This window comes from Scyliorhinus canicula, chromosome 13 (assembly GCF_902713615.1).
Source record: "Scyliorhinus canicula chromosome 13, sScyCan1.1, whole genome shotgun sequence".
Classification (NCBI taxonomy): domain Eukaryota; kingdom Metazoa; phylum Chordata; class Chondrichthyes; order Carcharhiniformes; family Scyliorhinidae; genus Scyliorhinus; species Scyliorhinus canicula.
This window is the reverse complement of record NC_052158.1, coordinates 7,814,305-7,839,965: the sequence shown is the minus strand read 5'-3', so window position 1 is coordinate 7,839,965 and position 25,661 is coordinate 7,814,305. Positions and strand designations below refer to the sequence as shown.

The 25,661-nt window shown below is 46.9% G+C and overlaps 1 protein-coding gene across 1 annotated transcript in view; it reads left to right on the top strand.

The window, feature by feature from the left end:
- The window catches only part of LOC119976048 (carnitine O-acetyltransferase-like), a 62,665-nt gene that overhangs the window by 32,071 nt on the left and 4,933 nt on the right, over positions 1–25,661 (top strand). Inside the window, exons 8-12 of the mRNA XM_038816162.1 lie at positions 562–662; positions 6,460–6,579; positions 8,449–8,571; positions 11,464–11,599; positions 18,581–18,643. Coding sequence (XP_038672090.1) covers positions 562–662; positions 6,460–6,579; positions 8,449–8,571; positions 11,464–11,599; positions 18,581–18,643 — 543 coding nt within the window. The remainder of the gene's footprint in view (positions 1–561; positions 663–6,459; positions 6,580–8,448; positions 8,572–11,463; positions 11,600–18,580; positions 18,644–25,661) is intronic.

Here is a 25,661-nt window from a genome sequence, read left to right as displayed (position 1 = left end):
GGCGGAACCAGAGAATCTCTCCCAACGGTATTTGTACATGAAGGGTGGGATTCTCTGGCCATTTGCTGGTGACGGGATTCTCTGGGCCCGCCGCAACATCCCCCCGCTTGTGGGTTTCCTCGCAACGGAGAATCCTGTCCAAAATGTCTTCAATTTGCATACTTTCTGCATCTGGGAGAAGTTAGATAAGTGAATACCATCTCTTTTATCTAACTCGGCTGACAGATAGTGGTTCCTCTGCCTCGCTCTAATATGCAGATTTCATAAAAGGTGATCCCAGCTTGCCAGAGGGGAATTTGAATTTAGTGGATTGGTATTTCAATACATTAACCATAACATCACTCTGCCCAAATGTCACAATGGTTCCCATGTTGTTAAGATCATGGAGATATCTCGTCTGTCGAGGAAGCAGTGTAGTTTCTTGTATCCCGATTGTTCTGAATGAAAACTGAATGCTCAAGTTTTAACTGGTGTTAATCATATATTAATGATAAAAAAATCAACTAGCTGGATTAATAGCCCTCATACCTGGGTGTCTAAGAGTATCTGATTGTATTACAGTTTATTGTTGGTGAGGATGGATCCTGTGGTGTTATATACGAGCAGTCTTCTGCAGAGGGCCCACCCATTGCCACCATATTGGACCATGTTCTAGATTATTGGTAAGAAAGTACAGTACCAATTTGAACCCTCCTTTTTATTTAAAATGTTATTTCCCTCACCATTTGTGCTTGAGAGAGCGTGCAGATGACTTAATGTACATGACTGACAGTCGCTGTTGTTGATATTGACAGGCTGATCAACTTTGGGTATATTCAAGGGACACTTTGGCATCCTACCGTGGATGGAAGGGGTGAAGGGTTACTGCCAGGCCTATAAGAGTTGGAGAGAGGGCAGTTGTGCTCGCAAACCTGGCGAGTCTCAGAATATTGGAACAGGTGGAGATCACATAAAATTCCCCGATACAATGCCCCACTCTGCGCATGCACAAAGTGATCCAGAATTCAGGACGAACAGCGTCCGGATGCAGGCAATGGATGGCTCAAGTATGGGATAGTCCTGGAAAATTTGGAATGGTTGGTCACCCTAGGTATTGAGGACATGTGGATGTGTGTTTGTTTTTACCCGCTAGTAAAATAGAGATATTAACCTACTTATGTCATATAGGTGAAGGATTCCATTAGGATAGCAGCAGAGAAATGTCATAATCACTCTTTAGTAAATTGTTTGAATCTTTATTCGTGTTCTGAATAGGACAAAAGGTTGGCAGCGGATGGGGGTTTAGGTGCAATAAATTCAGGGAATTTATTCAGCCATAAAGTAATACTAGGCAGCACGATAGCATAGTGGTTAGCACTATGGCTTCACAGCGCCAGGGTCCCAGGTTCAATTCCCTGCTGGGTCACTGGCTGTGCGGAGTCTGCACGTTCTCCCTGTGTCTGCGTGGGTTTCCTCCGGGTGCTCCAGTTTCCTCCCACAGTCCAAAGACGTGCAGGTTAGGTGGATTGGCCTTAAATCGCCCTTAGGTTAGGTGGGGTTGCGGGGATGGGGTGGAGGTGTGGGCTTGGGTAGCGTGCTCTTTCCAGGGGCCGGTGTCGACTCGATCAGCCAAGTGGCCTCCTTCTGCACTGTAAAGTCTATGAGATTAACAACCAGGTGATATTTTACACACAGCCTTCACTCCCCACAGTAGCTTGGACATGGGTCAACACTAGTTCTGGTCTGGTCTGACTTCTTTTATTCCATTTTTCTTTGCAAAAATATACTGTATTCATGAAGTATCTAACAGAAATTTACAAAATGTTTCAAAATGCCCATCACAACTATCATTTTAATCATGTTCAAACCATCAATTCAATCATGTTCACATTTTCTGTACAAATCATGAGGTGCTTAACACAATAAAAATAACATTTTCTGTTTCTTTTTTCTCTTTGATCTTCTTTCTTCTGTGAACCTATGCACCTGTGTACTGGACCATTTTCCTTTTTTTTGAAATATTTTTATTCTCCTTTTTCACAATTTTTCCCCTGAATTTACACCCACCAACAACAAACAATAATCAACAACAAATATATCAAACCCCATAACAATAACAATGATCCCGTCCTCCCACCAACCCCCAAACATCAGCCCACATGTTAACATAAACAAATGACAAAAAAGGAATCCGGGATTACCCATAGCCATTTTTAACATACATAGCCTCCCTCCCCCCCCCTCCCCCCAACTAATGTTCGATGTTATCCAATTCTTGAAAGTGCATAATAAATAGTGCCCATGACTTGTAGAACCCCTCCGAGCTTCCCCTCAGTTCAAACTTAACCTTCTCAAGGGTCAAGTATTCCAACAGGTCCCCTCGCCACGCCAGGCACAGGGTGGGAGGCCGCTCTCCATCCCAGCAGGATCCGCCTTCGGGTGATCAACGAGGCGAAGGCTACAAGATCTGCCTCTGCACCCGTTTCCAACCCTGGCTGGTCCGACACCCCGAATATGGCCTCCCAGGGATCCGGGTCTAGTTTCACGCGCATCACCTTGGAAATTACCCGAAACACCTCCTTCCAGTACTCCCCTTGCTTTGGACAGCTTTGAATATGAGGAGGGTTTTGAACGTCGTTATGGCACCGGCAGAAGGGAAGGAAACAGAGGTGGTTGTGGCATTGGGGTACCTGATGGCAGTGCTGGTTTGGGATTGGACCAGGATTTGTGAACTGAGTAAAGCTATTGTATAAGGAGCCGAAGGCGAGTGTCTGCACGAACAATATCAGTTCGAGATACTTTTCTCCACCGTGGGACGAGGCAGGGATGTCCTATGACCCCCCTGCTGTTTGTACTTGCGATTGAGCCGTTGGCCATCGCATTGAGAAGTTCTGGAGCATGGAAAGGAATAGTGCGGGGGGGGGAGATAGAGCATAGGGTGTCCTTGTATGCCGACGACTTGCTGCTGTATGTGTCGGAACCAAGTGTGTCAATAGGAGGAATATTGGAGTTACTGCGGGTATTTGGGTCTTTCTCGGGGTACAAACTGAACTTGGACAAGAGTGAGTATTTTGTGCTGTCTCGGCCGGGGATGGGGGCAGGGGTGGGGGGGGGGGGGCTGCCATTCTGTAGGGCAGGGACCCACTTTAGGTATCCGGGGGTGCAGGTTGCCCGGGAGTGGGGAAGGCTTCACAGATACAACATCACTAGTTTGGTGGGGAAAGTGAAAGCCGATCTGGCAAGGTGGGATGGTCTCCCTCTGTCACTGGCGGGTCAGGTACAGGCGGTTAAAATAAATGTGTTGTCGCGATTTCTGTTTATTTTTCAATGCCTACCGATTTTCCTGCCAAAGTCTTTTTTTAGGGAGATTTGAGGGAAGGATTACCTATTTCATATGGGGAGGGAAGGTGGCCAGAGTGAGGAAGGTGCTGCTGCAGAGGGGAAGGCAGGCAGGGGTTTTGGGTCTCCCGAACCTAATGTACTATTACTGGGCGGCGAATGTGGAGAAGGTGCGGAGCTGCGTCAGGGGGGTTCATTCCCAGTGGGTCAGAATGGACTCCTTCCTATCTTTAGTATTCAGGACTTTTCTCGCTTTATTTGGTAAATTCTCTTCACTACACAATCAAAAGGATTGATACTCAATTCACAATACATCAATAGACCATTGATATTCCATGCAGAATTACATTAATAGACCATCAATACTCCATTCAGCGTTACATCAATAGCAGGGCTGGTTTAGCTCAGTGGGCTAGACAGCTGGTTTGTGATGCAGAACATGGCCAGCAGCATGGGTTCAATTCCCGTACCAGCTGAGAATTCTGAATTTTCCCTCTGTCTACCCGAATAGGCGCCGGAATATGGCGGCTTGGGACTTTTCACACTAACTTTATTGCATTGTTAATGTAAGCCTACTTGTGACAATGAAAGATTATTTATTTTATTTATCTATTTATTCAGAGTTACATCAATAGGCCATCGATACTCCATTCAGAGTTACATCAATAGTCTATCGATACTCCATTCAGAGTTACATCAATAGTCCATCGACACTCCATTCAGGGCAGCACATAGCGCAGTGGGTTAGCCCTGAAGCCTCACGGCGCCGAGGTCCCAGGTTCGATCCATGCTCTGGGTCACTGTCTGTGTGAAGTTTGCACATTCTCCCTGTGTTTACGTGGGTTTCGCCCCCACAACCCAAAATATGTGCAGGGTATGTGGCTTGGCCACACTAAATTACCCCTTAATTGGGAAAAATGAATTGGGTATTCTAAATTTATTTTTTTTAAAAGATACTCCATTCAGAGTTACATTAATAGACCATCGATACTCCATTCAGTTATATCAATAGACCATCGATACTCCATTCAGAGTTACATCAATAGACCATCGACCCCTTTATGGGTGAATTGAGGCTTTGGAGGAGGTTTCAGGGGTCACGTCAGGGGTGGTCGAGATATCTGGGTGCCATTTAAAATCTCTTCCTGCACTGAGGAGTTCCAGCGAGTGGAGGGCCTCAGTGCAGGAAATGGCACGAAGTGCACTCTCAACGGGGAGTTCCCTGCTGAGGGCCCTGAATGGAACCAGAGTCCCAGTAGGCAGGGTGGTGTTCCAATTCGGTTAGATTGAGCCCATAATCTCTGACACTGTAGTGCTCCTGTTGTACTTCGCTGGAGTGTCAGTGCTAACCAGGGTGACCAACTATCCCATATTTTACAGGGCCTTCCTCTATTTGAGACGGTTGATCCTAGTCCTGTAATTTTGATCCTTGCTCTTCATGAATCCACGGTATTCACCTTCGCCTGTAAACAAAGTTCTTCTCTTGCCAGGATTTTCTCACAGACTTGCCAGCAACCTTCGCCATTCGTCCCTTGCCTCCCTTAGCATACCTTATTTTATTCCCCAAGAGATGGTCAACAGCTGCTAATTTTGGTGCTCTGGTCCTGGAGTGGGAAGTGAACACACAACCTTCATCCTCAAAGACAAGAAACTAGCCAATGAGCCATAGCTGACACCAGTTCAACCCACTGTCAGTGTAATAAGAAATCATTGTCATCTCAGAAACCATGGGCGTGATTCTCTGCTCCCCACGCCACATGGGAGAATCGCGGGAGGGCCCCCCGACAAATTTTGCGCCCCCCCACAATTCCCCGCCCCCTCCCCCCCGTTTTTCACGGCGACCGGCGATTCTCCGACCCGAATGGGCTGAGCGGCCTGCTGTTCGCGACCGTTTCACGTCGGCGGCAACCACACCTGGTCACTGCCGTCGTGAAACGGGTGTGAGATGCCCGTTTGGGGCTTGTAGGGGGCCTGGTGGGGAATGAGCACCACGACTGTGCTCGGGAGGGGACAGGCACGCGATCGGTGCCCACCAATCGTCGGGCCGGCGTCTCAATCGGACGCACTATTTCCCCTCCGCCGCCCCACAAAATCAAGCCGCCACGTCTTGCGGGGCGGCTGAGGGGAAAGACGGCCACTGCGCATGCGCGGGTTCGAGCTGTCAGCATCGTGACGTCAGCCGCGCATGCGCGGGTTGGAGCCGGCCAACCTGCGCACGCGCGGCTGACGTCATAGGTGCGCCGGCCGCGTCATTCTCGGCGCGACGCCCCGCGGCTGAGAGTTACGGAGCGCCGCTCCTAGCCCCGCCGGGAGGGGAGAATAGGTGGCGGGGAGCGGCCTCCGAGGCCGTCGTGAAACTCAGCCGAGTTCACGACGGCCCTCCTGATTTTTCCCGGGAGCGGAGAATTCCGCCACTTAAGTCTTAACATGAGACATGGAATCGCATTCCTGAAGAACTACTATGTTGTGATAAACTGGACCTAAATCATCTCCATCATTGTTTGTAGTTTGACAATTCCACCCAATCTGCTGATGTGCAGACGAGCGAATCCCTCTCAGTAATTTTTCACAGTACTTAGCAATAAACATGCCACTTGTTTAGTCAGGAACGATGTAATGTAAAAATAGCCAAACATTTAGATATTTTTATTCAGGTTATTTTTGGAAGTCAGTTTGATCTGCTGAATATAATTAACTTGTTTACAGTATGAAGTGTGTGGGGAGACTCTGTCCATCTTTATGATTCTTTCAGGGTTGGTCTCAACACCCCAAATGGAAGGTTGTTGAGCTGCTGTGGAGCGTTCTGATAGAAGTAGTGGGGAAAGATGGAGCACTGAATCTAAAAGTCAAAGTGAGATTTGGATCAGAGCCAGTTGTGAGTCAGTTTAAGGGATGAGTTCCATCTCCCATTGGATTTGATAAAAGTAACACATCCCTGACTGACCTGAACAGTAACCATAATCATGTCCCTCACCCAGGTTGACTTCACTTCTGCAGGGAATAAGATGAGAAACATAATTAATTAATATGATAATATCTAATTAATAAACATAATTATCTGTGTATAAACTTTAAAGAGATTGATACTGTACTGTGTTTATAGAAGATTAAAAATGTTGAATTTATGTATTGCATTTATAGTAAGGATCCAGATACAGTTCGAGCTCCCATGATTCCTCTCCCTTTACCCAAGAAGCTTTATTTTTACATCACTCCAGAGATTAAGAGGGACATTGAGCATGCCAAACAGAACCTGGACATGTGAGTATTGCAGCTGCCAATTAGGAGTGTGTGTCGTATATATGGGATTGGACACAAGTAACGCAAATAAAAACCCTAAATGTTTAGTGCCACAATTCAGTTGTTGCTTTTTTTATAAATCTCCCGTCTAATCTAGTTTTGACTCTTCCTTCTCTCTGAATATGGTTTTCTGAGCCTGATCCTGCCCAATGGAGTCAAATGCTCATTAGGCCACAGCTAGAGTACTTTGTGCAGTTCTGGTCACCACACTTTAGGACGTATGTGATTGCACCAGAAAAGGTGCAGAGGAGATTCCCAGCATGTTGCCTGGGATGGAGAGTTTCAGCGATGGTTAGAGCTAGAGTTGTTCTCCTTCGAGCAGTGAAGGCTGAGGGGTGAACTGATTGAGGTTAACAAAATTATGAGGGACAGAGATAGGATGGAACTTTCCCCCTTAATAGAGAGGTCAAGAATGGGGGACATAGATTTAAGGTAAGGGGCTTCAGATTTAGAGGGGATTTGAGGAAAAACCTTTTCACCATAGGGTGGTTGGAATTTGGAACTCACTGCCTGAAAGGGTGGTCGAGGCAAAAACTCTCACAACATTTAAGAAGCATTTAAATGAGCATTTAATCACCATAGTATATAAGGCCACGGACCCAAGTGCTGGAAAATGGATTAGAATAGATGAGTAATTGATGTCTGGCATAGACACAATGGGCCAAAGGGCCTCATTCTCTGCTGTACAACCCTGACTACAATACAATCCTGAATGCACACAAACAAAATGGAGGCAATTTCCTTTGTGTGTCTAGGACTGGTGAAATTGTAACCGTGCCTGTGAAGAATATGTTTATGATTTTGCCACGCTCGGTGGAATTCTTATCCTCTGGGCATTTGCCCAGAATCCGTTGGTTAGAGTTTCAACTTTGTTGTGCTGTTTCTTTGTTTCTGAGTAAATAGCTTGAAGTCAGCCAAACCATTCCAATAAATGGCAAGATTTTGAACATACATTAAGTTCAGCGTCAATTAAGTTTTGCATTGGTTTAGAATACATTGCACTAAAGTTCAGCCCCATCCTTGAAAGTCACCATGATCCCAGCATGAACTGTTTACCACTGGTAGGTTCTGCAAACTGACTCTAAAAAGGCTTTAAAGATTAAGTTGGTTCTTTCAGGTGGAAGGAAAACAATAGATGTGTTAAACACATTTCAATTCATTCTTAGGTTGAGGGTGTCACTGGAAAGGTGGCATTTTATAAAAAATAATTAATTTACGGGATGTGGGTGTCGCTGGCCAGGCCAGCATTTATTGCCCATCGCTAATTGCCCAGGCGAGGGGTGTGATGAGCTGCCTCCTTGAAACCGCTGCAGTCCCTGAGGTGTAGATACTCCCATCGTGCTGTTACGGAGGGAGCTCCCAAGATTTTGACCCAGCGAAGGTGAAAGAACGGCCGATATATTTCCCAGTCAGGATGGTGAGTGGCAGCTGAGCACAGAAACCACACAAAGTATAGCTCACTGGTTCTGATGTAAGGTTAGATTTTAATGATATCATCCGAATCCTAATTTTCTTTCAATAAATTTAGAGTACCCAATTCATTTTTTCCAATTAAGAGACAATTTAGCGTGGCCAATCCAGCTGCCCTGCACATCTTTGGATTGTGGGGGTGGGACCGATGCAGACATGGGGAAAATGTGCAAACTCCACACGGACAGTAACCTGGAGCCGGGATCGAACCTGTGTCCTTGGCACCGTGAGGCAGCAGTGCCAACTACTGCGCCACCGTACCGCCCATAACCGAATCCTAACTTGAGCGTAGCTATTCCTTAGAAAGCTTTTGTAGAGTTGTAAAGTATAGAGTCAGCTGAAATTGTACTTCTGTTACAGCTTAGTTACTGACTTGGACATCAGCTGCTTCACCTATAGGAACTTTGGAAAAGACTTTCCCAAACTGCACGGTGTGAGTCCAGACTGCTTCGTTCAGATGGCACTACAACTGGCCTACTTCAGGTACGTACTCCACAGTGGAACAAAATACACCATTCCTAGTGATGTTGGATTTACCTCTGAGCTGGTGTGAATTGAGTAACTGACTGATGAACTCCATAATCGAGGTTCATGTCAAGGTTCTTGGGACTCGATTAAGTTAGGAGTTGTACTAATCCCTCATCTTACCTTCTTCCTGATGTATTCTGCTTGGATTCTCCAAAGACTGAGCTCACTTTAAATTTACAATTGTTTGAAATTTTGTTCAACTTTTTAAGATCTGTTTATAGAAACAGATGAAATGTTTTCTGTTTCCTGGAGTCATATTTAAAACCAGGAATTCATCACAATTACTGCGTGCGATAGTGATGGCCACATTCTAACCACACTCTGAGTAAAGAAGTTACTCTTGAATTTCATAGTGGATTTATTAGCGTCTATCTTTTGGTCCCTACTTCTGGTCTCCCTCACCAGTGGAAACATCCTTTCTAAGTCTACCACATCAAACCTTTTATATAATCTCTGTCTGAGCACCATCTCACCTTTCCTCGAGCAGAGTCCCAGTCTGTTTAATCTTATTCACTTTTATTCATAGAATTTACAGTGCAAAAGGAGGCCATTCAGCCCATCGGGTCTGCACCGGCCCTTAGAAAGAGCACCCTACTTAAGCCCACACCTCTACCCTATCCCCGTAACCCAACCTAAACTATTAGGATGCTAAGGGCAATTTAGCATGGCCAATCCACCTAACCTGCACATCTTTGGACTGTGGGAGGAAACCGGAGCACCCGGAGGAAACCCACGCAGACATGGGGAGAACGTGCAGACTCCACACAGACAGTGACCCAAGCCGGGAATCGAACGTGGGACCCTGGAGCTGTGAAGCAACCATGCTAACCACTGTGCTACCGTGCTACCATCCTAACTGCTTTATTCTTCTAACTCCTCTTAGATTGTCCATTTTTCAACATTGTATGACATTTTGGTGGAGACTTGACTATAATTTGGACCCTGGCTGGCCAGAATAGAACATATCGCAAACAGGATAATCTGTTCCAGTCTGTTAGTTTAATCTTCGTTTTGACTCATTCTTTTTCAGTCCAGATCGAGCACAGCTACTCTTAGTCCATCTGCCTCCAACAACCTGTTCGATAGTCTGCCCCGAACAGTTTCTGTTTTTCTCCAAATATGTCCTACCATTGCATGGTTAAGTGTGTTGGCGCCTAGATTTGTAACAATGTTATATCAGAGCTGTGATGTGCCATTGATAAAGGGACATAGCAGTGCCTTGGGTTGTTATTTAATTTCCGTTCCTATAACACGCATTTCCTTACAGCCTAGTACTTTCCCATGACTGGATCAATCAGATAGTTTAGCAGTGCATTGGCCCATGATAGTCAGGGAGCACGCCAACGCAGTGGTTCTCAAAAGGCTGTACCTATTGAGCTAAGTGACCCATTTAGTGATGAGATTGTGGCGCCATGCTGAATGAATCATGGTCCTATTTGGTGAAGGCGGTCAACAATAATCCTTGAATTTTTCTGTTCATTTATTAAAAAAAGTTGCAATGCTCAGTGGGTTTGGCAGTACCTGGGGAGAGAGAAACAGGGTTAAAGTGTCAGGTCGCTGACCTTTCGTGCGAACTTGGTTTAAGCTGGCTACAGATCTGTTGCGCATTATGATGTTTCCCCCTCACCAGCTTAAAACACTGAGATTTTCTGAGCATGTGTGAAGGTTCACCAGACTGATTCCAGGGGTGACAGAATTGTTGTTTGGGTGGCCGGGATGATGGGGGGGGCGGGTGGAGTAGGATCAACTAAGCCTGTATTCACTGCAGTTTAGAAGAATGAGAGGGGATCTCATTGAAATGTATAAAATTCTGACAGGGGCTGGACAGATTGGATGCAGAGATGATGTTTCCTCTGGCTAGGATCTACAACAAGGCATCACAGTCTCAACATGTGGGATTGGCCATTTAGGACCGCAATGAGGGGCAACACAATGGCACAGTCGTTAGCACTGCTGCCTCACCGTGCCAGGGACCCGGGTTCAATTTCAACCTTGGGTAAATGTCTGTGGTGAGTTTGCACTTTCTCCCTATGTCTGCGTGGGTTTCCTTTGAATGCACTGGTTTCCTCCCACAGCCCAAAGAAGTGCAGGTTAGGTGGATTGGCCATGCTATCCAGGGATGTGAAGATTAGCTGGGGTTACGGGGATAAGGCGGGGGAGTGGGCCCAGTCAGGGTGCTGTTTCAGATAGTCGGTGAAGACTCGATGGGCTGAATGGCCTCCTTCTGTACAGTAGGAATTCTATAGTTCTATTCCATGAGGAGAAATATCTTCACTCCAGAGAGTGGTGAACCTGTGGAATTCTCTTCCACAGAAGGCTGTGAGGCCAAATCACTGAATATATTTATGAAAGAAGTAGATCTCTGGGCTCTAAATGCGTCAAGGGGTATGGGGAGACTGCAGGAGGAAGGCATTAAGATAGAGGGTCAGCTAGGATTGGATTGAATGGCAGAGCAGGCCCAATGGCCAAATGGCCTGCTCCTGCTGCTATTTACTGTGATGCTACAAACAAACATGATCTTCAGGGACACATTTATGTGCACTGTGCGTTCACTAGAGTAAGGCTTCCTGCCTGGTTACATCAAACAGCTCTAATAGCCGAAAGATCAAGGCTGTATTATTAAGTAGCTGCCGTTTACTCTGATGTGTTCTAAAGTTTCATTCCAAAGTTGGATTGTGTTTTGGAAAATATGGATTTTGTTTGAAAGTATAGAATGTGGTTTTAATTTGCAGCAAGCTCCATACCTATCTGGTACTGTTGAAAATGTTAGCCTTGTTTTGAAGCCTAGCTGTTTATTCAATCGTCCTCATTGATCTCATTGTTACACCTCTTCATTGCCACTTTCAGAATGTACAAGGAACTGTGTGCCACATGTGAGAGCGTTTCAGTGAGAAACTTTCACTTGGGGCGCACGGATGTAATCCGGTCATCATCAGCAGATTCCTTGGAGTTTGTGAAAAGTATGGATGATCCCGAAAAGGAGGTAATTTGTCATTGGAATTGTAGAGCAAGTGTTTCACCCCCCTCCACCCACATTTTAAATTAATTCTGAACCTTAAAATAGCGGAAATAGATATTTAATGACTTTTGAAGTTTGAACAATTGCAGGAAAATGCATTGGTGATGGTGTCTAATTAGTGCAGGGGCCATTCCTGCACCCACCAAAACTGAGTAAAATGACAACAATGACAGCTTGTAACTACATCACATTATTAATGTGAAAAAACATCCCAAAGTACTGCATTCTTCAAAGTTTGACACCGAGCTTCACAGGATATTCAGACAGATGGCCGATTAAGTGGTCGGAGAGGTAGATTTTGTGGAGCATCTTAAATGTGGAAACAGAGACAGAGGTTTCAGGACAAAATTCCTGCGGTGCACCAATAATGGCCAGAATTTTATATATAAATGGCGGGCATATGTAAAATCACGTGAGGGAACGTTGGGCTTGTGTTCTGACTTCATCGTCATTAAGGATGAGTTAAGGGCGAGGATTAACACATGGAATTGTGATATAGTTGTCATCATGGAGATGTGTTTGAGGAAGAGGTAGGATTGGTAGCTCAACATTCCGGGATATAGAATATTCAGGCGAGACAAGGGGGTAAAAGAGCAAGAACCATTGCATTATTAGTGAAGGAGTCAGTTATTGCAGTAAGGAGAGATGATATCTTGGAGGTGGCATCAAATGAAGCTATTCCTAAGCTTTGTTGGTATAGTTTCTGAATAAAAAAGGGACAGCCACATTGTTAGGTGTTTATTATAAACCCCCAGATAGTCAGCAGAAAATTGACAATTTGCAGAGTTGTGTAAAAATAATAATCGGGAAAGTATATGTGGTAATTTCAACTTTCCCAACATTAATTGGGATAGTCATAGTATTGAGCGTTTAGATTGAGTGGAGTTCTTGAAATGTATACAGAAGAATGTTTTAGCTTAATATGTGGAGGGTCCAACAAAGGATGGCGCAGTGCTGGACCTAATTCTGGGGAATGAAGCCGGACAGGTGATTGGTGTATTGATGGGGGATCATTTTAGTCATAGCGACCACAACGTGGTACAATTTAAGCTTGTTAGGGACAAAGAAATAGACCAGTTGCAAAAAAAGGTTTTGGATTGTGGGAGAGCAGACTTTAGTAAAATAAGGCAGGATCTGGCCAAGATAGACTGGAAAGAGTTACTTGTGGGGAAATTTACAGAAGAGCAGGAGGGTGGGGGTCGTTCAAAAAGGAAATGGGGAGGGTACAGGCCCAAGATGTCCCTTCTAGCGTAATAAGAAGCAGTAACAAGCCCAGAGAACCATGGACGGCCAGAGATATTCAGGATACGATGAGCAGGAAAAGACGGGCATTAAGCAAGAACAAGGAGGCATTAGTGGAGTACAGAAAGTGCAGGGTGAAGCTTAAGAAAACACTTAGGAGAGCAAAGAGGGGATATGAGAATGTTTTGGCTGGTAAAAATAGGGAAAATCCCAAGATATTCTATAAGTATATCACTGGGAAGAGGATAACCAGCGAAAGAGTTGGGCTTGTTAGGGACCAAGAGGGCAATCTGTGGGTGGAGCCAGAGGACATTGGTCGGTTGTTGAAGGAATACTTCACATCTGTATTCACCCAAGAAATGAGAAGATAGGTATGGGAGGGGAGGGGAGGGGACACTGAGGTTCTTGAGGAAATTGACATAGGGAGTGACAAGGTATTGGAGGTGTTGGCAGGCTTATAAATGGGCAAATCTCCAGGTCCGGGTGAATTATGTCCCAGGCTACTGAGGGAGTAGATTGCAGGGGCTGTGACCCAAATTTTTAATTCCTCTCTGGCCACGGGGGAGGGGGAGCTGCCGGAGGACTGGAGAACAGCTAATGTGGTCCGACTATTTAAAAAGGGTTGTAGAAGTAAGCCAGGGAACTACAGACCAGTGAGTCTCACGTCAGTGGTAGGGAAACTATTGGAGAAAATTCTGAAGCAGAGAATCCATCACCACTTGGAGAGGCAAGGTTTGATTAGGGACAGTCAGCACGACTTTGTCAGAGGGAGGTCATCACTGACAAATTTGGTTAAATTTTTTGAGGATGTGACCAGGTGTGTAGATGAGGGTAGTGCAGTTGATGCAGTTTATATGGATTTCAGCAAAGCTTTGACAAGGTCATACATGGGAGACTTGGAAAGAAGGCAAATGCAAGTGGGGGTAATTTGATAAGGGGAATTCAAAATTGGTCATAAAAGCTGTAGGAGTCAGAGGGTGATGACAGACGGCTGCTTTAGTGACTGGAAGCCAGTGTCCAGTGGCTTACCACAGGGATCGGTGCTGGGTCCCCTATTATTCGCCATTTATATGAATTATAAGTTTGCAGATGACACAAAGATAGGCCAGGTAGTTAACAGTGAGGTTGAGTGTCATGGCTTACAGGAAGATATGGTCAAATGGGCAACAAAGTGGCAGATGGAAATTAACCCTGAAAAGCGTGAGGTGATACCCTTTGAAGGAGTAATTTGACAAGGAAGTATTCAATGAATGGTATGGCACTGGAAAGTTCTGAGGAACAAAGGGATCTTGGCATGCTTGTCTATCAATCGCCTTAGCAATGTGGATCTTGGGTGGGAGCTAGTTTCACATTCGCACCCGCCCGCACCAATTCCGAGCACACCCTGAGCATAAAGTACAGATCAATGGCTGGAGATATTAAAATCAGGGGTGCTCAAGAGTCCAGAGTTAGAGTAGCGCAGATATCTGGAGGGTTTTGCTGTTGGAGGAGATTAGAGAGCATGGGTGCATTTGAAAACATGAATGAGAATTTTAAAATCGTGTTGTTGCTTGACTGAGAAGCAATGTAGTTCATTGAGAACACAGGTGGAGAGTGAGCAGCAGTTGATGTCATTGAGGAGTAGGGCAACAGACCTCCATTTGTAGAGAGTAGTATGTGAGAGACCAGCAGGAGTGCATTGGAATAGTCACACCTGGAGGTAACAAACACATGGATATTGGGTTTTAGCACAAGGTGAGCTGGGACGTAAAATTCTGGCTAATGTTTGTTTACACTGTGTCTCTGGCATTTCTACTGATTTCTCGATGAAGTTAATATGGGAAAGCTCCAGTTAAAGTTTTGCACCAGTTTTTCTTCTTCTTCTTTGGTCTGAACAATGTATATTTGATTAGTCAGTCAGACTTTTTATAGTCCAGGTACATAGTCAGCAAAACCGTTCAAACAAGATTGATGTTTTCAATGGCATTGCACTAGGGAGGATGGAACACAAATCTCAAGGCAACAAAATCAATGCACAAACACCTAGACATCTAGCCCTTATCACCTTATAGCCATCCCTCCAAGGAATCTGGGCTGGTTCAAAGGTCGGAAATGTATGAGTGAGTTATGACTGCTGCCTGGATTCCTGGCACACACCTGTATATCCCGCCGATAATGGTCACACACCAGTTGCACATTTATCGAGTGGAATCCCTCTCTGTTAATGAAGGTGCAGGACTATTCAGCAGGAGCTTTAATGGCTACGTCCATTGTTCCGACTCCCTGGGCTAGCGTGCGGTCAATTCCAGTCCCCCCTGGCCCGGAGTCGCAACACAATTGCATTAACCAATAATTCTCAGGAAACTACCTCTTTGGCCCTTCGCTGGCCAATAAGTAGTCACCAAGTTTGTAAATGTAAACACAGTTACTGGATATTTATAACAAGAACTATAATGAAATATGCAGTAAATACAACTGATTAACTATGAACTAATTCCAAATCCCCCCATTTTAACTTGCCCCCCACCCTCTACTCACACACAAGATAAACAAGGGAAGAGAGGGGTGAGTAATAATAAGTAAAAGGAAATAAGAGCATTTGTTTCAGATTGTTGATTTTGGCACACTGCCCTTCAAACCAGCTTTCAGGGTGAGAGTTCTGTTTCTAGTCTGTAATGGTTTTCATTGTAGATTTATTCAAGTCTCTGCGGTTTCAGAAATACAGCAGCTCACAGCATTTCTGGCGAAAACATGAGGGAGAGGAAGCAGGTCCTTTTCTCTGTGTGCCCAGGTCTCAACCCTGCTTTCCTTGGGTCTCTGGATATCATCCCGCTCAGGCAGGATCCAGTCACTGGCGAGTGAAGTTGCTCAGTGCAGTCAAAGGGACTAAGTGCGGCCTCATCAGGGAGGTCCCCGTTGAGGCCCTGAATCTATCCAGATCGGAATAGAGTCCCACTCAATAGCATGGGGTTTCCCGGTGCCGATAAAACCCGGCTAAATGCGCTCGTTATGGGACTTTGTTCACATTCGTGTAGATTGCATCCTTGATCTTAGACGTCCTGTGTGAAGGAAATTTAATTCCCAGCGCTTCAGAACATTGTATCTGCCAACACCTTGAAGCAATGGTGTGCAGCAGGCTCTGTTATCCCACTGAGGTCTCCACAGGCTGCCTGGACTGAATCTATTCCAAAGAGGTTCAGCGTGACAGTGACATTCAATGGGACAGGAATCAAATGGCCCATTTGGGCAGCTGAATGAGATCTCTCCTGCCAGTATCTTAGTGCCTCTTGATAGTCTGTATCTCAGCAGTGGGTATGGCTCCTCGGGCAGCACAAGCCCTTCTGCAACTCCACTGAGTGTTTCTGGGATCCTCCTGACCCTCAGGCGCTGGTGCTGCTCTGTCCCCTTCCTGAAGAACCACAGCATTCTGAGCCTCCCTCTGTTCCCTTCTCTCCCTCCTCCTAATCCTTCTCTCCTGACTGGATATGGTGTCTCCACTGAGATCACAATCCCCATCTATCCCTGAGAGTTTGCACACTTCACCCCTGGGTTACAGACAGAAGAATATTCAATAAACAATCAAAAGAGCCTTCTGAATGGGAGGAGAGTGCTCATCATTTTCTTTTCTTTCTTATTTATTTTTTAAAATAAATTTAGAGGACCCAATTATTTTCTTTCCAATTAAGGGACAATTTATGGTGGCCAATCCACCTACCCTGCACATCTTTGGGTTGTGGGAGTGAAACCCATGCAGACACGGGGAGAATGTGCAAACTCCACACGGACAGTGACCCAGAGCCGGGATTCAAACCCGGGTCCTCAGTGCTGTAGTCCCAGTGCTAACCACTGCGCCATCGTGCTGTCCACTCTCATCATTAAAATGTTTCCAAAGTGCCAGTATACCACTCTTCCCACTCAAATGAACAATCCTTGCAGTCCGTTAAGTTTGAAGTGAAAAGCTAAGGTCTGGTCTCAGCTGCAGTTTAAAACTGGCCCAAACAAGCTGCTCTTCAAATATTAGGATCCCCGCCTGTCGTGATTCTCACCCTGAAGGTTTTCTGACCATATTATTACAGTGAAATGGGTAATTAATTAGCTCGTTTGGCTTTTACATGGATAGTTAAATAACTCAAGCGGACTTTCTGACTTGCCTGTTAGCGTATTGTTGGAAACGAGTGTTCTGACATCGTAGATGGCAACCGACATCATCATGCCCCATAATACACTCTGCGAAGCGGGAAACGCTCTGGATCATGGAGCTCTTAAAGTCTGTCAGGAACGACTTCAGGAATAGCCTAGGTTAATTTACTTCGGAAGCACCAGTTACAAGAGAGTTTCACTCACTGATCCCAGTGCTGAGTCTGATCGGGGTCCCTCAGTCACTGATCCCAGTACTGACACACTATGGGGAACATTGCACATTGATCCCAATATTAAATCACATTGGGGAACCTCACTCACTGATCCTGGTCCTGACTCTCACTGGGGAACCTCATTCACTGATCCTGGTCCTGACTCTCACTGGGGACCCTCATTCACTGATCCTAGTCCTGACTCTCACTGGGGAACCTCACTCACTGATCCTGGTCCTGTCACTCTCGGGACCTCACTCACTGATCCTGGTCCTGAATCTCACTCAGGAACCTCACTCACTGATCCTGGTCCTGACTCTCACTGGGGACCCTCATTCACTGATCCTAGTCCTGACTCTCACTCAGGAACCTCACTCACTGATCCTGATCCTGACTCTCACTCGGGAACCTCACTCACTGATCCTGGTCCTGAATCTCACTCAGGAACCTTACTCACTGATCCTGGTCCTGACTCTCACTCAGGAATCTTACGAACTGATCCTAGTCCTGACTCTCACTCGAGACCCTCACTCTGATCCTGGTCCTGACTCACTCGGGAACCTCACTGATCCTGGTCCTGACTCTCACTCAGGAACCTCACTCCCTGATCCTGGTCCTGAATCTCACTCGGGAACCTCACTGACTGATCCTGGTCCTGACTCTCACTGGGGAACCTTACTCACTGATCCTGTACTGTCTCTCACTCGGGAACCTCACTCACTGATCCTGGTCCTGAATCTCACTCGGGAACCTCACTGAATGATCCTGGTCCTGACTCTCACTGGGGAACCTTACTCACTGATCCTGGTCCTGACTCCCACTGGGGAACCTCATTCACTGATCCTGGTCCTGACTCTCACTCGGGAACCTCACTCACTGATCCTGGTCCTGAATAACTCGTTATCCTCACTCACTGATCCTGTACCGTCTCTCACTCGGGAACCTCACTCACTGAACCTGGTCCTGAATTTCACTCAGGAACCTCACTCACTGATGCTGGTCCTGACTCTCACTCTGGAACCTCACTCACTGATCCTGTACCGTCTCTCACTCGGGAACCTCACTCACTGATCCTGGTCCTGACTCTCACTGATTCCAAACTGACCCTATCTGAAGGGACCCTATCTCACTGATTGCAATGACACCAGCATCAAATGGTAATTCAAGATGCACGGTCCACTCAAATTGAGAAAAATTGATCACATGCAGTTCTGTCTGACACATGAAGAACACAAAATACACAGGAAATTCCTTCTACTCCAACATACAACAAAAAAAACAATTACAAAGCAACCTTTTTCTGACAGTATTTTTAACATTGTGAAGTTCAACACGATTAACGTTATGTACTTTTTTCCATTTCTAATGACAGGTTAGCCAGAAGGTAGCGGCATTGCACAAAGCCTTTGATTGTCACAGTGCTTACACAGACATGGTAAGAATATATCTGTATTCAAACTCGTCAGCGTATCTGTCTTCTCAGTGGTTTGGCCTTTCTTCCTGACACTTTGTGATCCGGTTCCTGGGTGAGGGGAGGTCCAATGGTCAATTCAATTCACTTTTTGCATCCGGAAAGGCTGTTTTCCTCTCCCAGCTTCTCCAGATAGAACTGAGAGGGAAAATGGTTGATGAAAATCATCAGAAAGAAAGTTATGACTAAATTAAAGTGGGCTGCGATATGCAGACTGTCACAAGCTATAGAATAGGGATAGGAGCACAGGGTTTCTGAAATTAGATAAATCTGAGCCACAAAAGGATTAAATGAATCTGTGGAAGTGACAATGAAAGTAAACCAGTCAAGGGAACTTGTGAGGAATGAGAAGGGTTCTGGGTTCATTCCCGAGCAATCATTGAGGCGAATGCCAGGGCATCCACCTGTCACCCGTCCGCTACTCTGGCAGGTTTGCTACCCCGAATATAGTCACTAAAGGACAAGGCTCCAGCTCAATATTCAGGACTGCCAATATGGCGCTCTAACAAGTGACCTAGAAACCCAGAAGCTTGGGACAGGACTAGAACATGAGCATGTGGCCCTCTTGAACAGCACTCGCACCTATCCGCAACCCCATTAAAGGAACAACTCATTCTGGCCTTGGTGAGGTGCACTCTGAACACCTGAATGAAATGAAAATTAAATGAGATGAAAATCGCTTATTGTCACGAGTAGGCTTCAATTAAGTTACTGTGAAAAGCCCCTAGTCGCCACATTCCGGCGCCTGTCCGGGGAGGCTGGTACGGGATCGAACCGTGCTGCTGACCTGCTTTAAAAGCCAGCGATTTAGCTCAGTGAGCTAAACCAGCCCCTTGAGCTGGATTAGACTCCGCCTCGCACAGGATGACGTAGCGTTCACCCTGCGGAGGGACGCATTCCACATCTTTTCCTTCAGTATGGGTCCCAACTCCTCCTCTCATTTAGTCTTCACCCCCCCCCCCCCCCCCCCCAATCCGCTGAGACCAATTCTTCTCCCAAAATCCGTCCACAGATGCCGGACATACTACCCTCCTCCGATCCTGAACAGGAAGGAATCCTGTCCAATAAAGTTGAAGGCGGCGTCACTGGAAATGTCGGGAACATCCGGCGAACAAAATTTCAAACCTGGATATACCAATGCTTCTGAGCTCAAGAGTCCATCTTTCTCTTTCAGCTCCTCCAGGTTGGCAAACCGCTCCTTCAAAAATAAATCCCTCACTCTCACCAGCCCCTTCCCCTTCCATCCCCCCAAATGTGGCATCCAACTTCACCGGTTCAAACAAGTGGTTCATACAAATAGAGGCCCACCTTGATGCTGACCTTGATGCTGCCAGATTTACCTCCATATTTAAAGTAGAGACAAAGCCGGGTTTGAAGAGTACTTTACCAGAGCAAAAGGCAAAGACGCAGTCGGCACTCGCAAACTGGATCCTCTACATAACCCAAACTCCATCCGCACCCAGGTGGACCCCTAGGTCTCCACTCACCCCCCCCCCCCCCCCCCCCCCCACCGGCACATTGGCAGCCCAGCATTAAATCATCAAGTTTGGCAACGCAAGCCCCACCGACTGTCTATCCCTTGTAGGATCCCCTCCGAATCTTCGGGGTTTTCCCCACCCATGTGAAACCTGATATAGGCCGCACAGTCCCATCAGAAAAAGATTCGGGTAGGAATTCAGGAAGACACCGAAATAAAGATCTCAGCAAGATGTTCGAACCTATCCTCAACCCCATCAAAGAAACAACTCATTTTGGGCTTGGTGAGGTGCACCCTAAACACTACCTTGCGCTGGTATTGAACCCGGCCTGACCTTTGCAGGTCCGTCTTGACCCTCCCCACTGGGCTGGTGTAATTCAATTTATGGAGCCATGGCCAATCCTGAAGCGACTGGACCCCCAAATACTGAAAGCTAATCCCGGAAAGGCAAACCCCCAAAACTGGCACCCCTCCCAGATGGGTTGACCACAAAATACCCACTCTTCCCTAAAGTTAATTGTGTCCCGAGAAGGCATTATGTCTCCCATAACTGGGCCCAGGTATCATAGATTATCATAGAATTAGGGCAGCACGGTGGCCTAGTGGTTAGCACAACCGCCTCACGGCGCTGAGGTCCCAGGTTCGATCCCGGCTCTGGGTCACTGTCCGTGTGGAGTTTGCACATTCTCCCCGTGTCTGCGTGGGTTTCGCCCCCACAACCCAAAAATGTGCAGAGTAGGTGGATTGGCCACGCTAAATTGCCCCTTAATTGGAAAAAATAATTGGGTAATCTAAATTTAAAAAAAAAAAAAATCATAGAATTTACAGTGCAGAAGGAGGCCATTCGGCCCATTTGAGTCTGCACTGGCTCTTGGAAAGAGCACCCTACCCAAGGTCAACACCTCCACTCTATCCCCATAACCCAGCAACCCCACCCAACACTAAGGGCAATTTTGGACACTTAAGGGCAATTTATCATGGCCAATTCACCTAGCCTGCACATCTTTGGACTGTGGGAGGAAACCGGAGCACCCGGAGGAAACTCACGCACACATTGGGAGGATGTGCAGACTCCGCAAAGACAGTGACCCAGCCGGGAATCGAACCTGGGACCCTGGAGCTGTGAAGCAATTGTGCTATCCACAATGCTATCTCGGATATAGTAGAAGATCATCCGCACACAAGGACCCCCTGTGTTCCACCCCACCTCTAACAAGGACACCCTGTGTTCCTCACCACTTATTTGAGGCCCTCGGCAATCGGCAGTGCAAACAAGACGGTAGACAGGGCACCAAGATGAACATCTTGCTGAGATTTTTATTTTTTATGTCAGTGTCTCGTTTGTCTATGTAGCTGAAACGACCCCAAACCCATGGAGCAGAATTCTCTGCTCCTCACGCCGGGTGGGAGAATTGCGGGCCGCCGTTTTTCATGGCGGCCCGCGATTCTCCGACCCAGATGGGCCGAGCGGCCTGCCGTTCGCGACCGTTTCACGACGGCGGCAACCACACCTGGTCACTGAACCTCTCCGGGTTTCACAACGGCGTCAGGCCTTTGGGAGAATTCCGCCCATGGTGTTGGTACACACGCTGGCCGAAGGAGTCGTGTACAACAACCGTACCCACGACACAAACCCAGGGCTCAACCCAAACTTCTCCAAGACCATGAAGTGGTACCATAAGACATAGGGGCAGAATTAGGCCATTTTTTTTTGAGCTGCTCCGCCATTCAATCATGGCTGATATTTTTCTCATCCCCATTCTCCTGCCTTTTCCCATAACCCCTGATCCCCTTATTAATCAAGAACCTATCTTTGTCTAAAATACACTCAGTGATTTGGCCTCCACAGCCTTCTACGGCAAAGAGTTCCACAGATTCACTACCCTCTGGCTGAAGAAATTCCTCCTCATCTCAGTTTTGAAGGATTGTCCCTTCAGTCTGAAGCTGTGGCCTTGGGTTCCAGTTTTTCCTACTGGTGGAAATATCCTCTCCACGTCCACTCTATCTAAGCCTCTCTGCATCATGTAAATTTCAATTAAGATCCCCGTCATCCTTCTAAACTCCAAAGATTACATGATGTGGAGATGCCGGCGTTGGACTGGGGTGAGCACAGTAAGAAGTCTTACAACACCAGGTTAAAGTCCAACAGGTTTGTTTCAAACACGAGCTTTCGGAGCACGGCTCCTTCTTCAGGTGAATGGAAAGGCTTGTTCCAGAAATGTTTATATAGACACAGTCAGAGATGCCCCGGAATGCGAGCACCTGCAGGCAATCAAATCATCAAAGATGCAGAGAGAGAGGTAACTCCAGGTTAAAGAGGTGTGAATTGTCCCAAGCCAGTTCAGTCGGTAGGCCTCTGCAAGTCCAGGCTTGTTGGTGGGGGCCGAATGTAATGCGACATGAATCCCAGATCCCGGTTGAGTCCGCATTCATGCGTGCGGAACTTAGCTATAAGTTTTTGCTCAGCAATTTTGCGTTGTCACGTCTCCTGAAGGCCTCCTTGTAGAATGCTGACCCGGAGATCAGAGGCTGAATGTCCTTGACTGCTGAAGTGTTCCCCAACTGGAAGGGAACAGTCAACAGAACTTCAGAACAGCAACCACAACACCACAAAACCCTGCCAGGGTAATCTCTGCAAGACATGCCAGATCATCGACATGGACACCACCATTACACGTGGAAACACCACCCACCAGGTACGCGGCGCATACTCGTGCGACTCGACCAATGTAGTCTACCTCATACGCTGCAGGAAAGGATGTCCCGAAGCGTGGTACATTGGCGAGACCATGCAGACACTGCGACAACGAATAAACGGGCATCGTGCGACTATCAACAGGCAGGACTGTTCCCTTCCAGTTGGGGAACACTTCAGCAGTCAAGGACATTCAGCCTCTGATCTCCGGGTCAGCATTCTACAAGGAGGCCTTCAGGAGACGCGACAACGCAAAATTGCTGAGCAAAAACTTATAGCTAAGTTCCGCACGCATGAATGCGGACTCAACCGGGATCTGGGATTCATGTCGCATTACATTCGGCCCCCACCAACAAGCCTGGACTTGCAGAGGCCTACCGACTGAACTGGCTTGGGACAATTCACACCTCTTTAACCTGGAGTTACCTCTCTCTCTGCATCTTTGATGATTTGATTGCCTGCAGGTGCTCGCATTCCGGGGCATCTCTGACTGTGTCTATATAAACATTTCTGGAACAAGCCTTTCCATTCACCTGAAGAAGGAGCCGTGCTCCGAAAGCTCGTGTTTGAAACAAACCTGTTGGACTTTAACCTGGTGTTGTAAGACTTCTTACTGTGCCCAAAGATTACAGACCAAGAGTCCTCAACCTCTCTTCATATGACAAGCTCTTAATTCCAGGGATCATTCTTGTGAACCGCCTCTAGACCATTTCCAAGGCCAGCACATCCTTCTTTAGATACGGGGCCCAATACTGCTCACAATACTCCAAATGGGGTGTGACCAGAGCCTATTCAGCCTCAGAAGTACATCACTGGCCTGTCTTCTAGCCCCCTCGACATGAATGCTCAGATTGCATTTGTCTTCTTTTTTTTAATATAAATTTAGAGTACCCAATTAATTTTTTCTAATTAGTGGGCAGTTTATCAAGGCCAATCCACCTACCCTGCACATATGTGGGTTGTGGGGACGAAACCCACGCAAACACTGGGAGAATGTGCAAACTCCTCACGGACAGTGACCCAGAGCCAGGATCGAACTTGGGACCTCGGCGCCGTGAGGCAGCAGGGCTAACCCACCGCACTACAGTGCTGCCCTGCATTTGCCTTCCTAATTGCTGACTGAACCTGCACATTAATCTTAAGAGTTTCTTGAAGTAGGACTCCTGATATCCCTTTCTGCTTCTGATTTCCTAAGCATTTCCCCATTTAGAAAATAGTCCATGCCTCCATTCCTCCTTCTAAAGTGCATAACCTCACATTTTTCCACATTGTATTCCATCTGCCACTTCTTTACCCACTCTCCTAGCCTGTCCATCCTTCTGCAGCCTGCCTGCTTCCTCACTACTACCTGTGCCTCTGCACATCTTTGTATCATCTGCAAACTTAGCAGCAGTTCCTTCTTCCAGATCATTAATATATATTGTGACAAGTTGTGGTCCCAGCTCAGACCCCTGCGGCACACCACTAGTCACCAGTTGCCAGCTTGAAAAAAACCTCTTGATCCCCACTCTCTGCCTCCTGCCAGTCAGCCAATCCTCTATCCATGCAAGTATCTTACCCTTAACACCTCAACTGAACCCTATTAAACATTTTTTCTGTATCCAACGACACGATTATTCCCGGTTCCGGCCCAGCCGCTGGGGTGAGAACCACACTGAGCAGTCGCCTCACTTTGGATGACAACTTTCGGTTCTTCTAAAACCCTGCTTACTTCTCCCTAACTACCTCTGCGAGACAGGGATCTAACACTATTGCCAGGACCTTGGCCAAAAGCTTCACATCCACATTGAGCAGTAAAATCGGGCAATAAGACTCTGTGGGATCCTTAACCTTATTCAGGAGAAGGGAGATGGTTGCCTGCCCCAACATCTCCGGGAGATGACCCCATTCCAGGGAATCATTACACATCCCCATTTATAGGACCCAACTGATCAGCAAACATCTTCTAAAGTAGGGGCTGGTTTAGCTCACTGAGCTAAATCGCTGGCTCACGGTTCGATTCCCGTACCAGCCTCCCTGGACAGACGCTGGAATGTGGCGACTAGGGGCTTTTCACAGTAACTTCATTGAAGCCTACTCGTGACAATAAGCGATTTTCATTTCAAGTTCTACTGCGAACCCTCCAGCCCCGGATGCATCCTCCGTCAGCATCTTTCCGAGGGCTATTCAGACCTCCTCTAATTCCAGTTGTGCTCCAGCCCCTCCAGCAATTCCTGCCTCACCGGGGAACTCCAGACCCTCTTTAAAAACTCCCCGCTCCTTCCCTGATGGCTCCGACCTACAACCCCTCTCATAAAAGGCTCAAAATGCCCCATTTATCTTGTCTGGGGCAGAGACCAGCCTACCCTCCGAATCCCGAACCTGAACAATCTCCCGAGCAGCCTCCTGCCACCTTAGCTGGTGAGCAAAGAGATGACTGACTATCTCCCCATACTCATTCACCACCCCATTTAATCCCCTCAGCTGGCGCACTGCCCTGTCTCGAGACAGCAGGTTGAACTGCTTTTTCTTGCGTACCAGTAGTTACGGAGTTAGAACATAGAACAGTACAGCACAGAACAGGCCCTTCGGCCCTCGATGTTGTGCCGAGCCATGATCACCCTACTCAAACCCACGTATCCACCCTATACCCATAACCCCCCCCCCCCCCTCTTAACCTTACTTTTTAGGACACTACGGGCAATTTAGCATGGCCAATCCACCTAACCCGCACATCTTTGGACTGTGGGAGGAAACCGGAGCACCCGGAGGAAACCCACGCACACACGGGGAGGACGTGCAGACTCCGCACAGACAGTGACCCAGCCGGG